This window comes from Manduca sexta, chromosome 6 (genome assembly GCF_014839805.1).
Source record: "Manduca sexta isolate Smith_Timp_Sample1 chromosome 6, JHU_Msex_v1.0, whole genome shotgun sequence".
Classification (NCBI taxonomy): Eukaryota; Metazoa; Arthropoda; class Insecta; order Lepidoptera; family Sphingidae; genus Manduca; species Manduca sexta.
Genome location: NC_051120.1, coordinates 10,599,116 through 10,615,075, shown reverse-complemented (window position 1 = coordinate 10,615,075; position 15,960 = coordinate 10,599,116). Strand labels below are relative to the sequence as shown.

General features: G+C 38.0%; 1 protein-coding gene across 2 annotated transcripts in view; it reads left to right on the top strand.

The window, feature by feature from the left end:
• The window catches only part of LOC115451756 (hemicentin-2), a 165,480-nt gene that overhangs the window by 139,947 nt on the left and 9,573 nt on the right, over positions 1-15,960 (top strand). Inside the window, exons 7-15 of one of the 2 annotated variants that reach the window (XM_037446238.1) lie at positions 3,956-4,162; positions 4,433-4,578; positions 5,122-5,269; positions 6,344-6,474; positions 8,802-8,961; positions 9,531-9,692; positions 10,120-10,245; positions 14,685-14,858; positions 15,397-15,546. In XM_037446238.1, the coding sequence (XP_037302135.1) occupies positions 3,956-4,162; positions 4,433-4,578; positions 5,122-5,269; positions 6,344-6,474; positions 8,802-8,961; positions 9,531-9,692; positions 10,120-10,245; positions 14,685-14,858; positions 15,397-15,546 (1,404 nt within the window). Of the gene's footprint in view, positions 1-3,955; positions 4,163-4,432; positions 4,579-5,121; positions 5,270-6,343; positions 6,475-8,801; positions 8,962-9,530; positions 9,693-10,110; positions 10,246-14,684; positions 14,859-15,396; positions 15,547-15,960 lie in introns of both variants that reach the window. The other variant, XM_037446232.1, reaches the window with a different exon arrangement.

The following is a 15,960-nucleotide window of genomic DNA, read 5'->3' as shown; positions in this document are numbered from 1 at the left end:
ACTCGTTCACGCAAAAAATTCCACAAATAATTACAAATCATTTTTCCAACTTGAAGTTTATCCAGAGTCTGAATCAAAGCAGTATTATCTACATTATTGTAAGCATTTTCGATATCTAAAAAACAGCCTATAGTGGAACAATTTTCAGAAAAACCTGTTTGTACAGTACAGATAAGGCAACTTAAACTATCTGCACAAGATCTACATTTGCGGAATCCTACCATATTTGAAGAGAATATATTATGTTTTTCAAGAAACCATTCTAGCCGTCTATATAAAATATAATGAAAGATTTTACATAAACAGGACATCAAGGATATAGGGCGAAGAGAAGAAAAGACATTAGAATCGCGTCCAGGTTTAGGGATTGGGGTTATACAGATATCGCGCCACTGATAGGGAACAAAACTGTTGAATAATAATTTATTAAATAGCTTTAGAAGAACACGTTTGGCTACATCGGGAAGATTTTTAATCATAGAATATGAAAAATCGTCGTATCCAGGAGATGTATCCTTCGGTTTGATACATTTTTCGAGCTCTTGAATAGAGATCTCACACTCTAAAGCAGGGTTATTGTTAACAATGATTGGGGGTAATGGTGATACAAAATCTGGCGTTAAAGAAAGGAGTAAAGCTTTGCTGCATTCAGGATCGACAAAACGTCTGGAAGAACTGTAACCTTTCAGCCATTTCATTTTACGCCACATGTCACTGGATGTTGTTGACTCATTTACTGAAGTACAAAAATTTTGCCAATCCTCTTTTTTTGCCTGACGGATCAGTCTCTGTGCTAAATTAATCTTATTTTTAAGTATACCTAAGTTGTGGGGAGTAGGGTTACGTCTAAATGAAGCTAACGCTAATCGGCGAGATGCTACGGCTCGTGAAAGTATAGCAGTCCAGTATGGCTTAGGAGAAAATTTTGAGGTTAGGTTTTGGTTAAACTTAAGTAGAGGAATAAATTTATTTGCAGCCTCGTTCACAATATATAAAAAGGTCATAGGCTTCCTGAGGATTGTCAGGTAAGCATAAATCCCGTAATTTCGCTTCTAAATATTTGCTATATGAACCCCAATCTGCTTTACGGAAATTCCTTTTAACTACTGGCGGAAAATGTGACACAGCAATAGTGGAAATTTTAATTAAAAGGTGGTCACTGTTAAGACTTTCATTAAGTACATTCCAGTCAAACTTTGAGGCAATATCTAAAGAGACCAAAGAAATATCCGGAGACGATTGCTGAAGAATAGTATTAACTAAACGAATTCGAGTATGTGACCCATCGTTTAAAGTAATAAAGTTACTCTCTAGTAGGGAATCATGAATTAAATTACCCCTTGGGTCAGTTTTATAGGAGCAACTTATGTGATGGGCGTTAAAGTCACCTAAAATAAGAGTTTTAGCTGACCAACTAGAAAAAAGATGTTCCCAATCCTGGTAGGAGGTAACGATTCTTGACGGGCAATAGACTGCTACTATATACTCAATTGGGTAGCAGTTGAATAACTGAACACACACTACTTCTATACCACTATTGCGCATGTGTATAGGTGACCTCTGCGATTTGATAGATTTGTGAACTGCTAAAGCTACACCGCCGTATGAGTCAACTCGATCAGTTCGATAGATATCATAGCCGCTAAGATTAAATTGACTATCGGGTTCAAGCCACGTCTCACTAAGGGAAGCAACATGGACCTTTTCCTGTCTTAAAATTTCAAAAAGAAATTACTTTAGGTTTAATGCTTTGGGCATTCCATTGCAATATATTCAACTTTACCGTGTTATTAGCCATCACTTTGCTGAGTAATTATATTTATCAACATTTTCACCCAAGGCCAATCAGACATGTATCGACGTATCACTAATGTAAACCATTCTAAACACAACTGTATAACTGAGCTAATTTTAGCTGTCGCCCCTATTTGTTGCATAAAAATAACTTCTTTTAGACGAGATAAAAGTTCACAAAATGAAGGAAATTCTCTTTTTTGGTCTCGATCATCTATAGGTGGAGAATTTTCATTATTAACCGAATCTATATTCCACGAAGACCAATCATCTTGAATAATACGTTTTTCTTCCTAGATTCTGTATTACTTTTAGCTGATTCGCGGGAAGTTGTAGTCGCCGTCCCAACTTTGCGAGTTTTCCGTTGAACCGTTTCTGCGAATGTGGGACATTGTTGAACATCAGGCAAGAAGGGGATCTGAGCGGATTGTTGAAGTGGGGGGAATTTATCACTATTGTCCAGCGCAGTCGGGTGTGGAGATGGGGTAGGGCTCTCGGGCGGTACGATACATTCTAAGGCTTTTCGATATGTGCACCTAAATTCGGCCATGATTTCCCTCAGCCTTCTCTCCTTTTTATAAACAGGGCATAACTTGCTTAAGGAAATGTGGTCTCCACCACAGTTGACACACGAAAATGTTGTAGTATCGCAGTTCTCGTGACGACCGCTACATTTAGGGCAGATAACATTTTTTCCAGGACACCTTTTCCGTATATGGCCGAACTTCCAACACATGGAACATTGGGAGACTTGGTGTATATATGGAGTTACCCTTATATTTATGTCACATACACGAATAAATGCTGGTAAGTAATCGCCATCAAAACATAGCCGTATGGTTTCACTGGGACACCACCCTCCTTCATCCCTGTTCCGGCGATTCATACGTTTAAAAGATAATAACTTCGCTGGCGGGAGACAACTTATATTTTGTGTGATTTCATCATCGGTGAGATCCAGGTCAACATCTCTAATAACACCATAGCAAACGGACAACTCCATTGCTTTTTGAATTCTCCAGCCTTTGCTTATGAGGTTCTCGCATTCAAAAAGACTTTTAGCCGCTGTCTCATTTTCGAATTGCAGCCGTATTTTAAAGGGATTTAAATATTTAATATTGCTTATTTTATTCAATTTATTCTCGTTTAGTATCCGTGCCATCGTAAATTGTTTAGGTAGCCGTTCTTTAGAAGAGATATATACCTCATATTTGTCCTCCTTTATTAGAGTATCTTTATCACGGCACGTCTTTTTACCCTTTACTTCCGTCCACCTTCCACCTTCATCGTCCTCACTGCTGTTCTCCCGTTGCCTCTTTGATGATCTTCCCAACTCTGCTTCATTTTCGCTACCAATATCTATTTCCTCCACAACGTCATTCAATGCGAACGGCGTAGGACACCGCGTTGAATAATCCTCGTTACTCGCTATATTCACTGCATCGATGTTAATCTGTCGACTCGATGCCATATTGTCGCCGGATTATTAGGCGCGCGCCTATCACGCGCTAATATACTGCATTAACCATACACCGCGCCGATGCGAATAGTGCCAGGTACCGAGACGCGATAACACACTACCTGCCCGTATGCGTGCCGACACGGGACTGTATACTGTTATATAAAGCTGAAGAGATTGTTTGTTCTTTGAACGCGCTAACCTCACGAACTGCTTGATCGATTTTGATTTTTTGTCACTATCAGGAAGCTAAATTACCCCCGATTACGATAGGTTACTCTTGAACAAAGTGGTATCAGCCCGGACTTGGGAATTTGTGCTTGATCTGGCGATAGGGTCACCCCCTTTCACATCATGGGACGAAATACGCACACGAAGTGGGTGTACCTGTTATGCCTCTGCCTGCCCCTTTGAGATTAAAAGGCGTGTGTGTATCAAACATGTTATAAGGGCTCGTAATATATAAGGCGACCAAATAGAAAAATCAAGCTCCCAGATAAACAGTAAGCTATCTAGACAACCGTCTAAGGGCCGCGCGCTTGCAAGGGGTAGGTACAAAGAAAAATCCTCCTTCGACAATTGATCTAAAGGCGTGACCTATCTGTCGCCCACAGCCTCTCATTAGCTAAGGTCACTTGTTCTCATTAACTAAACTAAGAAGACTTGATCATAACCCAAATTTAAAAAATTCTTTCCCCCCAGGGCGTCCACAACCAACTTTAACATGGCTGATCAACAACAAGCCGTTGGAAGACCACACCTTGCTGAAGAATGACGGGAAGGTGATAGTAAGCAGGATCAGTGTGGGCGGCGCTGAGCGGAGCTGGTTGAACACCAGCATACGCTGCCAGGCTACCAACACTCCCCTGCTGAGTCCGCATGAGAGGACTGCCAGGGTGGAGATGCATTGTAAGTAATTAGGATCTAAGGGATTTGTAGGAAGGATGGGAGACAGCTGGTGAGATGATACAGGATATATCCGGTATTACCGGGTAGTGCATAATACTGTGTGGTAGAATTGTCCCATCATGATTGAATGAATGCATGGCGACATTACATGACGTATTCAACCTATACTTGAGATAGATTTAACGCCAACGTTTCAAAACTTATCTATTTCGTAAATTTATGGAGCTATTAAGAACATACGAACATTTCTTCTATTCTTCTTGTCCCCAGTGCGACCTCTGTCCGTGATGATCACAAACAAACCAGGGCAGATGTCTGCAGACAATGAAATGACTCTGGTGTGTATTTCCCATGGCAGCAGGCCACCGGCCCAGATCACCTGGTACAGGGAGAACAGGAGATACACCAGGGGGAAGGTATACGAGTATTTGCTATCGTTTTTTTTCTATTTCGTTTCGAAAATTGCATCATTGAGGGTGATCTTTAGATATTATACTTGGATAGTACTAAAACTATTTGCATTATTCAATATATTGCGTTCGTGCTTTTTGTAAAAACTGGTAGTAGTCTTCACTATTATTTCAAGCTATACAAGATATAGAATTACGCAACATATACATTATAAAAAAATTAACAAAATGTCGCAATGAAGCTTAATTATAGATTATAAAATTCTACATACGCTGTCGTCGTCTATTCAACTAGTTAATAATACAATAATCTCAAAGAAATTATTTCATTTTGTAGTTTAATTCCGTTTTAGCCTAGCATTCTAGGTCCCTACTGTTATTTTTGAAAATATTAGTAGCGCCATTTTTATCCAACTGTTTAATGAAACTCCCCGACTCATAGAGTAGCAACATTACCCAGAACCCCAATAACAACCCCAATCGAACTAGACATTTCAATCATCCACTAACCAACCCCATCAGTTTGCTGACAGCACTGAAATTCGACAGCACAGCGAGTTCACGAACGAGACTACGACAGTGAGCAGGCTGACCATGCTGCCCCAACCTGAGGATGACGGCACCGTCATCAGGTGCAGGGCAGACAACCCAGTCTTGAGGGTCGCTTTGGAAGACTCCTTCAGGATGAGCGTTGTTTGTAAGTTTGATTAGTTTCTAGTCTTGATAAACTGTGTTGCGCTTCAGGATCAGTCTGTGTATATCTATCTGGTTTAAAACATGCTTATATCATTGTGTCGATTGGTGGAAAATAAATCAGTGGATACTATCAACTCCACTTGCCATTAGGTGCAATGAGCTCACTTTGCTGTGCCCATATATATATGGGCACAACCAGCTGGCAGGTACAGTACTAGGACTATGTCGTCCAAAAGGACAGTCACTCGATACATTTACTGTCTAAGAGTAAGCTATTTACCGCGAAACATTTATTGTTTTGTTAATTCTATTTTATATTTCGGTTTCTCTCTCTATATCTAGATCTATATAAATATTTGACCCGAAGCTACATAGTAGAATCCACTTTCTCAATATTCATTTGACAGCTGTATGGGAAAGATACTGTTTCACATTCATGTCTATAAAGTAGGTACTAATATTGTTTATATTTTGTCATTTAATTAAGAAAGTTTGAAGAGACTTTCCTCCGCTCTCTCCATAGCAACTCAACCACTGGCGGCATTACCTGAACATTTAAAACTTCTTTTACAAGACATTTTACATTAAGAATCCTTAAGTTACTTAAAAGAGTTCTTACGTAAACCTACAATATGGTGTGCTCGAGTGTAGTTGGCACAATTTACGAACGAGAAACAATCCGTGTGCTAACATTTTAAGAAGATTTTAGGGAAACATCAAATACTCTAGAATGTGTTTCTTGTAATAAAACATTATCTGATTTGAAAAAAAACCTCTGCAAAAGTCATTGAAACAACCCCAGAAAGCGACCGCTTACATACAAATGTAACTCCAGGTTTATCTATTTCATATCCATTACGACATGCCAGTATAATTCCGGCTACTTAAGAAACCATCTCGTGGTTATTGATATTACTTCATAATAAACTGTACTTATAACCGCGACTAATATTCTGAGAATAAATAAAACTGGTGATCTAGTTGCTATATCGTTCTGTTTGCAAAAATATCATTTTCAGTATCAAACTAAATTCCATCTTGTTTTATGTATATTATAACTTATTTTCCTTTGCAGACAGACCAGTCCTGACAATGTCTCTGGGCAGCACCCTTAACCCCAACGACATTAAGGAAGGCGATGATGTCTACTTTGAGTGCAACATTAGGGCTAACCCCAGGGAGCACCGGATCTCCTGGTACCATAACGTGAGTGAGTCGGTAGTTAGTTGTTATTATTATGTAGGTGTCACGAGCGATTAACGTCTTAAAACATGTTGAAGACTAGCGGTTCGATATTCGCCACCGAGAAACCTGAAAAAATAATGCCTTCAAATGAGAATCAAACAAATAAATTGGTTCTACATACTAAAAAAAAAAAAATGAAAAAAATAAGGTGAACGACAAAAAATAAATACCAAAATTTCGAAATTTTTCATTTCATTTACCTAGATTATTCAGAAAACAGTCCCAGAACCAGTATAAAAATATGTGCGAAATAACCTTCAGTGATCCAAAATTACTCTAGCCTTGAAGTACTAACTAGTGGCCACTTTGCAAGCACGGGCAAGTTAAACAAAAAGTTGGAGGAAAATTAGCTTTTATACAACTCCCTTTTCTACTCTCATGTTATTTCTGTCAATGTATACCTCATCTTATGTAATACCAGCCCTGTATTATGTATTGTCCCACTGCTGGGCTTGGATCTCATCTACTAGAGGGTTTAGTCCTTAGTCTACCACGCTGGCAAGTGCGACTTGGCAGAATTCATATATCTTTGAAATTTTTATGAAGGATTTTACGTAGGATATTTTCCGATGTTTTTTTTTTACCATTGTATCAAGCGATAGTCAATAGTCAATACATACGTAACTTAGACAAGTCACCTACTACTTAGGTATTGAAGATATGTCCGATATTTGCAGCAGATATCGGTTGAACAATCTGATAACCCCGTACGTTTATTTTTGGAAACAATGGAATGATGAAACCAGATTTTGCAGCATTTCTTCTTCCAATATTTTGGATTAAATTCATCTAAAACTTAAAGACAATTGAACTTTTAAATAAAAAAAAAATATGTACTGCGATCAAAAACAACTTCGAATACAGAGAAAATTTCAAGAGTTAAGACTGCTAGCTTCGTACATCGCGAATGCCAACGCGAATCAAAGTGCGATGCTCGAGAAATTCTTCTGACGAGGGAAAGCGATGCGTTTGGGATATATCCCCCCTACCCTCCCCCTACGCTCGTAATAAATACGAAAAGGAATTTAAATAATGCGGTCTTGTAATTATATTTATGACAATAGATTCAGGAAAGTAATGAAGTTAGATTTGGTTGTGAGGATAGAAAAATTAGCTTATTTGTCGTATGAACTGTATAAATATCCACATATAAAACGATAGATTCTAGCATGAGAGAATTAATATAACGTTAGAAATATTCTATGGCATGCAATTCTTGGTATAAGTTTAACTTATCTAATGTCGTTAACCCATTTACCAGCGGAATGTTTGCTGGCAAACATGACTGCTACATGACAGCTACATGACATTACGCGTGTCACGGGAATATAACATTATTATGAAAAATCTATCAAATGAAATGGGTTAATAATCCATTTAATTTGATAGATTTTTTGTCATAGTGGCTATCCTAAGTGTATCGCCTTCAGGGATCAGCCTGCGTATATCTGGTTTCGAACAGTTCGATATTTGTGTCAACTGGCGAGAGATCATCTGTCATCAATCAATATTCTGGACACCGCTCTACTTACATCAGGTCCAGAAGCATTTTCCGTACAAAACAAAAAAAATAATTTAACGAATCAAGTCCATCAGCTGGCATCAACTCTATTAAAAAGTTAAAATTAAATTTCCCCGATAGAATAATAAAATTTCAACTCGCTGATATTTGGAATTGTATAGAGTTATGTCAGGGTAAATTAAATAATGAAGGTTTGACGAAAACACCAGCCATCTTTGTCAAATCATTCTTGGTTTATATTCTACTAGCTTTTGCCCGCGGTTTCGCCCGCGTGAAGGAGTTTTCCGGGATAACTTATTTCCGACTTACTTGAGTCATAAATTATAAATTGTAAATTGTAGCCTATGTGTCATTCTGATGTATAATATAAATTGCCTTTAAACTTTCGTCTCTTTATTAACATTTGTTTTTTCATCACTAAATTGAAAGTCAGAGGTTTTACTTTATTTTAGATAAATTAAAAATAATATTTCGATTGAAGTTAATGTGTCCTTCTATCGTTAACTGTATATTGGCACATCCTTTCTTTCTAATTATGGATCCTTCCACGTAGGGGCGTAGCTACGGCTGTATCAGTCGTATCAATGATACAGGGCCCCCGAACTTTAGGGGAACCTCTTGACCCATATCTACACTAAGCTAAGCAGGCACACAAATGTTCGAACTGCCCTCGAGGCCCCTAACAAATTTTGATATAGGGACCGTCTATGGCAAGCTACGGCAATGCGTCCACGTCTTCTGGAATCAAACACAAGTTCAATTTCAGGACCAGCCGGTGAGCCAGAACATGTCGTCAGGAGTGTTCATAAGCACCAAGTCGTTGGTCCTCCAGAAAGTCACCAAGAGGGATGGAGGGCTTTATACGTGCAGGGCGGCCAACCAAATGGGAGAGTCGACGAGCCAACCTGTGTATCTTAGAGTACAATGTAAGTATAATTATCTAAGTTTATAAATTGCTATGTATAATCATCCACACAAATATCTCAACAAATTCAATATTTCAAATCGCATTTAAACTTGTGTTCTTTTAACAATTGTTTTTTAAAGAATAAAATAATAAGGAGTGGACTTCATTAAAGAAAAATAACTGTTGCTATTAAAGTAGGTATAAGTGAAGAAACGTTTTGAACATTTGAAATTGCTTAGCTACTTCTTTGGCTAGTACACGACCCAACGAAATGGTAATTTGACAATGCTTTTGTAATGTTTTTTTTTTTGAGTAAGGTTAACTTATTTCTTCAAGTGACAATATTGTGGCATAGTATGAAGATATACAGAGCAGTGGGAATCTACAGATTGTAAATAATGATGGTACTGTGTGAAGCTGCAGCTGGTTTAAAAGATTTTATAAATAGAATGAAGATAGTATTTTTGTTTAGTTTAAGTTCATCAATCAACCTTTTGGTGAAATGTTTAGTTCCTTCTAAAATCCGTATAGTTTGTAAAAAATATCCGTGTTTCTTTTTCTTATGTCTCAAATATTGGTGACATACAGACGCGCCGGTGTGCGCACAACCCACGCCGCTCGTGGTGGGTGCGCGGCTGGACGAACCGCTGCGCGTGCGCTGCACGGTGGCCGCGGACCCCGCAGATGTCGCCTTCTACTGGCAGTTCAACAACAGCGGCGAGAGCTTCCAGGTCTCGCCTGCTAGATATGGTAACTAGCTATATATCAATACTTAGTTGTTAAATCTTAAATTCCTTTTTGGGTTGAAAGTATTTTCATTCAGATCATAAAATAAAAAAAACTGAAAGTTAAAACAAAATCTTGTTCAGGCTACTTTTAAGCTATTTTCACGGAGTTCTAAAACATCTTGAGACAAAATGTTCCCACCGTTTTTCTTTGGCAAAAGTCCAGTTATGTCTTTGTTATTGAGGGTCTAGTTTAAGTCTACCGTAAATAGACCGTTGGATGTAAATATTCTGTAAATAATTATTGAAAAAGGATATTATTTTTTTTGCTTCAATAATAGCTATGTTATTTTGTATTAAACTTCAAACTTGAACCCAGAAGAAATAGAGTTTATAGTCCCCTAATTCCCACTGCACAACTCCCATGTCATGTCACTGCGCAGTATCCACAGGGGGCACGACGAGTGAGCTGCGGTACCGCGCGGCGAGCGAGCGAGACTACGGCGCGCTCATGTGCCGCGCCGCCAACGCAGTCGGACGGCAGAGGCGGCCGTGTGTGTTCCAGATCGTTCCTGCGGGTGAGTCGCAGACACATACGAGTGCCACATACATACACAGATACGCACACATAGTGACGGTCGGCTTGAGGATCTGGAAGGGACCAAGAAATGGTCAACCACGACCATTAGATGCTTCGTTGCTTAACCAGGATCCTCGTGTACGTCGGAGGACCTTTGTATAGCGCGACGTTCCGGGCGTTTCCACGATTTGCCCTCCCCTCCACCTTTTAAGGCCGCTAATGCTCTCATTCTATCCCTTATCCTAAAGGTTTTATTTAACAACAGACAGAAATATGGTTAATATCCTCAAACTTCCCCAAAAAAGTTATTTAAGAAATAAAGTGGTTTTTCTTTGGGGACCAAATTCAACGATTTGGCTCCTAAAATTTTCGCCATAGCAGTAAAATCCCCAAAATGAGAGAAACATTAATTGCAAGTAGATTTTGAGTCCGGCAGCAGCCTGGGCATCAACAAGCTAAATGCTCGTGTCAATCAGTCGTCATGAAAAGGAGATAGCCAGTGGCACCACTTAAAAAAAATAATCTAGAACTTGGCAGCTAAAAAAGACAGCGCAAGAAACGAAGAAATTTTTCGCCTGAGGCGCTAGAGTAGCTGAAGCCGGTTGGTGATTGGATAGAACTGTCAAGTGCTGATGAATTAATTAACCTAGTTTGAAGGAGGCACATACTTAAGGTTCCCAAAGACAGGCCACAGCTCTGATTTGTACTGAGATTAAATTTTGTTTTGGGGGCGAAAGTCCTCATCACTTCTTTATACCCGCTATAGAAGATCAATATCTATGTAAGGTGAGCATTAACCACATTTACTACTATTGTTACTAATTATGTTTAACTCTAATAATATATTGGGTGGGGGGGCAAGCTACGTATCGATTAGCGGAACCTTGCTCCCCCTTGACACCCATTGTGAATCACAACGAAGCACAATATTGCAAAAATAAAATTACACATTTGTTAAATCATTAGAAAAAAAATATATACTTATATATTGGGTGGCTGAATTGACCGTGTGGGTTCCAAATAGGTTCTGGAATCATGTCGCATGAACTTATAATCAATTATTTTTGTTATTGATATAAAACATAATAACTCCTACGTTAAAATTAAAATAAATGAAACCTTTTTTACAATGAAATATAAGTGAGTAACTAGCCGCCAATTCCGCAAATCTAAAAATTTACTATTCTAAGTTCCAACAGCAACCGTATTTTTTCCTCATTCTAATTAATTCACAGGGAATCCATAAAAACAAATTTGGGCAGCAAGGAGAAAAGCTTTTATTTTATTTAGCTCTTAAAACTAGGCTCGAGATTCTTTTGGAACATGAAAGCACAGAGAAAATTCGTAGTTTGTGTTCTGTCCCAGCATGAGAGAGGAGGGAGGAGCCTATCTCCAATTCATAAACGAATTCCACATTCCGAGTTGATATAGTGCTGAAAATCCCATTATTACTTTGCTTGAACCAGCATTCGAACTCTGAACCTCAGAAAAGTGTCGTGTCGTGCCCCTAATAGGAGGCGATCGAGGTCTAAGCTTTAGAAACAATACTTCGGATCCACACTGGAATAATAGAAAAATATTAACCATTTTCCTCTGTATATTTAACATAAAACCAATAAAAGATGAAAACAGAACTCTTCACAAAATCAACAGTTAATGAAAGCATTCAGCCTTAAAATCAATGTCAACAGAACTAGTTTCACGTATAGCCAGAGCCGTAAAACAGAATTTAATCGAGTTTATAGCCCGCTGGCAGCGAGCGAATAATGCGAAAATTACTTAGTTTATAGCCTTGCCCGATGTTGCGAATATTTTTATAAACGCTTCCCGTTTTTGTTCGATCATTTCATTAGTTGATGCCATTTTTTTTAATGGAAACTTGATTTTTCGTTTTTATTTTAATAAAATTTTATAGACGCTATAAAGAAAACAATAATTAGTAAGATCGAAGTTTCTTTCCAAAGATATTTGTATTTGAACAATTGTATATTTCTAATTTGTCTCAGTTTATAATCATTAATATTTATCGTTTTATATGCAGGAATCTGCATATCTAAAACAACTTCATCATAATTTGAATCATGCAAAACAGCGTTGTGAATAAAATCCTAGTCATCACATTAATAGCAAAGGCTCGTATCTAGCAAGAAAAATTACCTAATTACTGAATCATATTTACTATAATCAGTAACTTCTCCAACAAATTGCATCCTACCCTAAAACTCGTTAGGACGTCCAATCTTCAATCGAAAGAACTAAAAACTAATTTCAAACTCCGTAAGACCTGAACCTACAATTCCAAACTAGGTCTTAGGAAGACGTAAAATATCCGATATATACCCGCGCATACTGCGTCCTACACGGGTCTCGAACTGTCTTAAGCTATTGGAAGTTGCAAGTAAACTTGACTTTATATTGAGTACGATTTAAAATACGACCAAAGTTTCCCCTACCAGGCAATGTACGATCGTAATGAGCAAACTTGTACTACCAACTTACCACTCAGATGTTGGATTTTTTAGAACGTCTCCGACGAAGTTCGCGGTGAGGTTTTACGGATTCTAATGTGGAAATCTAAGGCGAATTATGGAGGTTTTAATTCTCATTCTGTTGTTATACCATATTCAGGAAACCGAATAAGATGAAAACGAATGACAAACTATAATCACTTTTGATCGAAACGTTTATTTTTAAATAAATATGGTATTAGAATACATGGCATTAGAATACACTGGTAGTCAGGATGAATATATTTGATGAAGGAAATTCCGCAGTAAACTCACGTGTGTGTCTGATATCGTTTTATACATCGGCTTCCTGATGTCACATTCGTTTGATACGTGTTTTAGCTTTTATTGTAAACTATCGAAACTGGGTTGTTTTTACAAGTTGACAAGGTAAAAGAGAAAACAAGTTCACGATCTTTAAACTGGTGGGCGGAAGCAACTGTATCTAGAATTTAGTCTTGATGCAATAGGGCGAGTTTAACGTCATATCTTATGATTAAGACATATGTAAATATTTTTCAGTGATCTATATAACGTGCAGTCACCCATATAAGTAGCTGAATAAAATTCAAAACTCCAAATCGCTTATTCGCTTTTATGTTGTTACCAATCTGTTCTTCCTGCATAAAAATAAAATATAAGGTATTTAATTTTCACATAACGAAAAATAAACGTTACATGAAACTTAGCATCTAGATTTAGGTTGATTTGAGGTCTTGAATTTGTTCAGTTTTTTTGTGGTGACTGTACTTTTTGTATTTAGATGAGATACATACTTACCTACTACCAAGATTTTTTTTTCGGGTAAATTGTCCTACCGTCCAACCTCGTATGTACCTCAAGCCGCAGGGCTGACTGTATAATCATGTAGTAACTCTTCATACGTTCACTGGCGTTACTACACTCATGAAAGCCAGTGCCACGTTCATGAAATGGGGCCCCTCGCCAGAGTAAAATATGGCGATATTTTTTTAATTTACTAATACTATTTTTGTTTGCAAAGCTATCTGTAAAATACCCTGAATGTCAAACCAGAGCAGGACTCCGTGGCAAGTCAGTCCATTTCCTCTCGAGTCGGAAGTCCATAGAATTTTGCAGTAATACCACCTTATACTGACACCCTTACTTGTGATCCAGCGTCAATCCCAGAGACAAGAGAGGCATCGAATTGCCGGGTTGAGTTACTAACACTACGTACAGCTTACATAGGTATACCTGTAGCCTGGTGGCACTCTTAGACGCATTAGAGTTGCGTATATTCCAGACGAAGTGTGCTTGGATGGCAATCGAAACCGTCCCTATAATGATAGTAGTTCGTCTCAAACAATAGGGGCTTACAAGCCCCCGCAACAACGGCAGCACGAGGTCAACCCACCCCCCTCTTATATATTGAGCTACACAAATAATAATCCGATAATCGGATTCTAAAAACATCCATACAATTCCAAAAAAACAAATAAATATGCTAAATATACTTTTTCAATGAATTGTTAAGAGAGTAACACCCACGATAGAATGAGAAATGATTGATGAAAAAAATAACATTTGTTAACCTGTGTAGTTTTTATTTGCGCTAAAATTGGAGCAGGCAATAATTTTTATAAACTTTTTCCTTCGGCTCCGGTCGTTCGAAACGTTTTGTATTTTTAACTAGCTTTTGCCTGCAGGTTCGCCCACGTGAAAGAGTTTTCCGGAATGAAATTCCCGCTATATATTTTCCCTGGATAGCCTATAACCTTCTCAAGGTCTTAAACTATCTCCATACCAAATTACATTAAAAATTCGTCGAGTAGATTTTGAGAAAATCTATCTCTTACAGACAGGCAGCTTTTGTTTTTTAATAAGTGTAGATGTTAAATACAAAAGCCAGAACCCTTACACTGCCACTATTACACTTAAGCGTATACTAACAACACATTTTTGTCACCAGCCCGTCCCTCGCCCCCCAGAAACTGCACAGCAAATAGAATAACAAAGAACACCGAACAGTATCTAACAGTGAGATGCATTTCTGGGTATGATGGTGGCCTAACCCAGCACTTTACCCTGGACGTTATCGGAGACACTACCAGGGTACTGGTAAACACAACAGCAGCAGTGGCAGGTGAGGTCTTAAACGAAATGCATTAAGAGTTATTTTTGAGTAAATAAATACAATATTAGAATTTAAAAAAATGTGTTGTCGTACACATAGAAGCAAAATTTATTTAAGCAATGTTAATAAAGATAATTATGCTTTACACAAATGGAAAAGCAAAGAAGCTAAAGAGATGATACTTAACCTATTGAAAAATTAAAAAAAAAAATCAGCTTAAATTAATTAGAGCGGTTCATCTTGCCAATTGTAAGTGTTTATAAGGAAAAGAAAGAAAGAAGATGCGATATAGATCATATATCTGTCACACCCATTATAGTGGCCGACATATGTCGCGCTCCTGTGTACATCCGATTTCAAATAGGCCGGCATAATTTTATCGACTGGTGGGGAGCAACCATCTGCCGTTAGTCAACACTCTATCTACCCTGCCTCGTTTACCATCAGGTGTACTTTGCCATACCGTATAAAAATATAAATAATAATACCTAGTATCGATATTACGAATTATTGTCATCCGAGTTTTTAAGTATCAAACTTTGTCCAGATCTAGTAGTATGGTTGAACATAAGCTGGTCTTCCGTGGAGTCGTTGACGGAAGACGAGGAGCTGGTCGTGACTGCGAGGAACAGCAAGGGAGCCTCAGACCCTGTGCTATTAAGGGACTTGGTGTACAGGGATGCTGCGAAAAGAGCAGGTAAGGATCCTCGTGCAAACCCTAATTACGTGCCAACCTCGTGTTTTATTATTATTAATGGTTCATAAAGAACAAGGGTATAAAATTCATAATTTTGTTCCGAAAACTTCGCCAAAGGTTTTGCAATTTGATACGTAGTTCGTTCCTTAGTCACAGTAAATAATATTAAACCTAAAATTCTTGTTTTAGGCCAGAATGCTAGACTAACCCTAAAAGCCTCTCTAAGTACCTAAACTAGCCTAAACTTCAACGCGTTCCATATTTTGAGACCATAATATCCAAGTCGTCGTTTTAATATTCATTCCTTTACCAGACTGCCAGTAAAAACTTATACTAGTAAAGAAATAAAAAGTAAAACGGAAAACGTCTATCGCCTAGGAGTCAAGCAGATTTCATTCTAGCGTTTTTACCAAA